This window comes from Penaeus japonicus, unplaced genomic scaffold (assembly GCF_977035675.1).
Source record: "Penaeus japonicus unplaced genomic scaffold, GWHDUDI00000001_assembly GWHDUDI00000026, whole genome shotgun sequence".
Lineage (NCBI taxonomy): Eukaryota > Metazoa > Arthropoda > Malacostraca > Decapoda > Penaeidae > Penaeus > Penaeus japonicus.
In genome coordinates this window covers 23,131,350-23,133,849 of record NW_028234428.1, presented here as the reverse complement: position 1 = coordinate 23,133,849, position 2,500 = coordinate 23,131,350, and the positions used below count along the sequence as shown (strand labels likewise).

General features: G+C 30.7%; 1 protein-coding gene across 2 annotated transcripts in view; it reads left to right on the top strand.

Annotated features, from left to right (window-relative positions):
* Positions 1-2,500, top strand: part of LOC122265024 (ribokinase) — a 5,372-nt gene that overhangs the window by 1,633 nt on the left and 1,239 nt on the right. For both annotated transcript variants that reach the window (XM_043034172.2, XM_043034171.2), the window contains exons 3-5: positions 1-60; positions 889-1,015; positions 2,324-2,488. The exon at positions 1-60 is cut by the window's left edge and continues 73 nt beyond it. In XM_043034172.2, coding sequence (XP_042890106.2) covers positions 1-60; positions 889-1,015; positions 2,324-2,488 — 352 coding nt within the window. The remainder of the gene's footprint in view (positions 61-888; positions 1,016-2,323; positions 2,489-2,500) is intronic.

Genomic DNA, 2,500 nt, shown 5'->3' with positions numbered 1-2,500 from the left:
GGTGCCAACCAGTGCATTGCTGCAACCAGACTTGGTGCATCTACAGCCATGGTGGCAATGGTATGGGCTATTACATATTAACTTTTATTTTTATTTAGTGTAATTGTTCTTGTGTGATGTGTTCTATGGCTTTGCTTTAGTATTTTAGGATATATTTTAATGAATGATGATTAACTGATAAATAAGTGTTGTTTAATGCTTTGGCTACTGAAATCATAAAAATTTGTTTTTAAATATATACCTCTTGACTATGTAAATCACAAAAAGACCACAAATTCAAATTGAAATTCATGTGAGGTGATGTAAAGCTCAACTCTTCTCTAATTCAGTTTTATTATTTTGTACAAATGATGCTTAAAATATGAATTTGTTGAATTTTACATACTTTCTATATTTCTAGGAAAAAATATGTATTCCTTTTACTATACTGGCTATGCTTTTGCAGATTATAAAAAAGCAGACTTTCCTTTAGTATTTGATAAAAGTTGTGGTCATTTGAAATAAATAATTATATTTTTTTACTATAGGGCAGTATATAAATTAGGGAATAATTTTTTGCTCAATTGATACAGTTTAAAATGAAGAAAGTTTAAAATGAAGATTACATAAATATGTGTATATATATATATATATATATATATATATATACATACACACACACACACATACACACATATATACATATATACACACACACATATATATATATCCCTTTTTTATATGAAAATTAAAAAAGTATACAAACTTTCTAAACCATTTCTTTTCTATGCACTTCATAACATTAAGGCATGGTTTATAATCCCCTCTGATATAAGGGATTAAACTTTTTATATTTACTATATAACAAAGTAACAGAGAAAGATATGTAATAATCAGTAATTTTGACAGGTGGGAGATGACTCCTTTGGCCAGAATTACTTGCAAAATTTCCGGGACAATGGAGTCGATATATCGCATGTTGGAGTGACCAAAGAGGCAGCAACAGGAGTAGCACCTATTGCTGTTGATGATTCAGGTATACTTCTTTGCATTTTAAGGGCTATATTTAATGGAGAAAAGGTCATCCTGGGTATAGATTTATAACTTATAGTACTGATTCATTGAAAAATATAGACATTTGATTTTTTATGATACATGGCTAAGATATAAGTAAGTCTCTCTAAGGTGAAAAGGGAACTGCTGCAAGGAAGTAGTGTGAAAGATGACATAATCTGAAATGTTTAATGAAATATATTGATGTAGATTAACATATAGCATATATTAACCCATAGCATACGTAGGGTAGATTCACTTGCCCAGTCTCCAGGATGGCTTTTATTTCAGAGCGAGGTAGCTTCACACATCATACTTTGACTTTTCCCACTCTCTTTCAGTCACTCATTGTAGAACTTCAGCTATTTTTGTGTTTTGATTTTTCTGTGCTTTATTGTGTTTAGAGACTTATATGTACTATATCATTGCTGCAGTTGACTAAAATTATAGTATAGGATCCATATTAGCTCATTATTTTCTTTATTCTCAGTGTGAGAGAAGTATTGCTGTTTTATGGGAGGACAAAAAGCAACTTAATTTTTTTGTATTTGTGTGCTGTCATGAATGAATACAAAACATATAACCATTTACAATGAAGATAACAGGAAGAAGAAAGTGGTGCCATCTAGGTTTTAGATGTTATGTTTGCTTAATACTACAGTAATTATAGTAAATATAACTGCAATTACCATAATCACTCACTCCTTACCTATAGCACAATAAAATAGCACAGTGATCCAAAATCCCCGAACTTCATGTACATCATGATGCTCGTTCATCAGGCCAAAGCTCCTGTGTCATGTATGTCATGGCACCCGTCCACAATGGGTTAACACTTACAGGAAGGGCCACATCTTAAAATGTGCAGGCTGGGGTGGGCATCTTAAGATCTATGTGTTTATTATAATTTTCTAGACTTATGGTACGGGAGTTTATTTTTGGTATAAGAGCACTATGATACCTAGTATAAACATAGTTTATGTTATTGAAGGAATAAATAGCTTGTAATTTCAACAATGGGAAAAATACAGTATGAAAGTGATCCTACCCAACAAAACATGCATGTTGCAGAAGGGTTATTTCTTTCTTTATATAACATAGATATATATTATATAAAATATATATATATATATATACTTTTTATATTATATATATATATATTTATATATATATACATATATATATATATATATAAATATATATATATATATATATATATGAAAAATTGATCCTTATTTTATCTATCCATTTCTTATATGAACCAAAACCATCTTCTTTTTTATACATACAGGGGAAAATTGTATAATCATAGTGGCCGGAGCCAATTTGAAGATGACCAAAAAGGAAGTGGAGAAGGCAGAAGGTGTGATAAAAAGCTCCTCTGTGTTAGTTTGCCAGGGAGAGATTACCATGGAAGCTACTTTGGCAGCGTTACTTTTGGCACGGAAGCACAACGGTGAGTTTACCG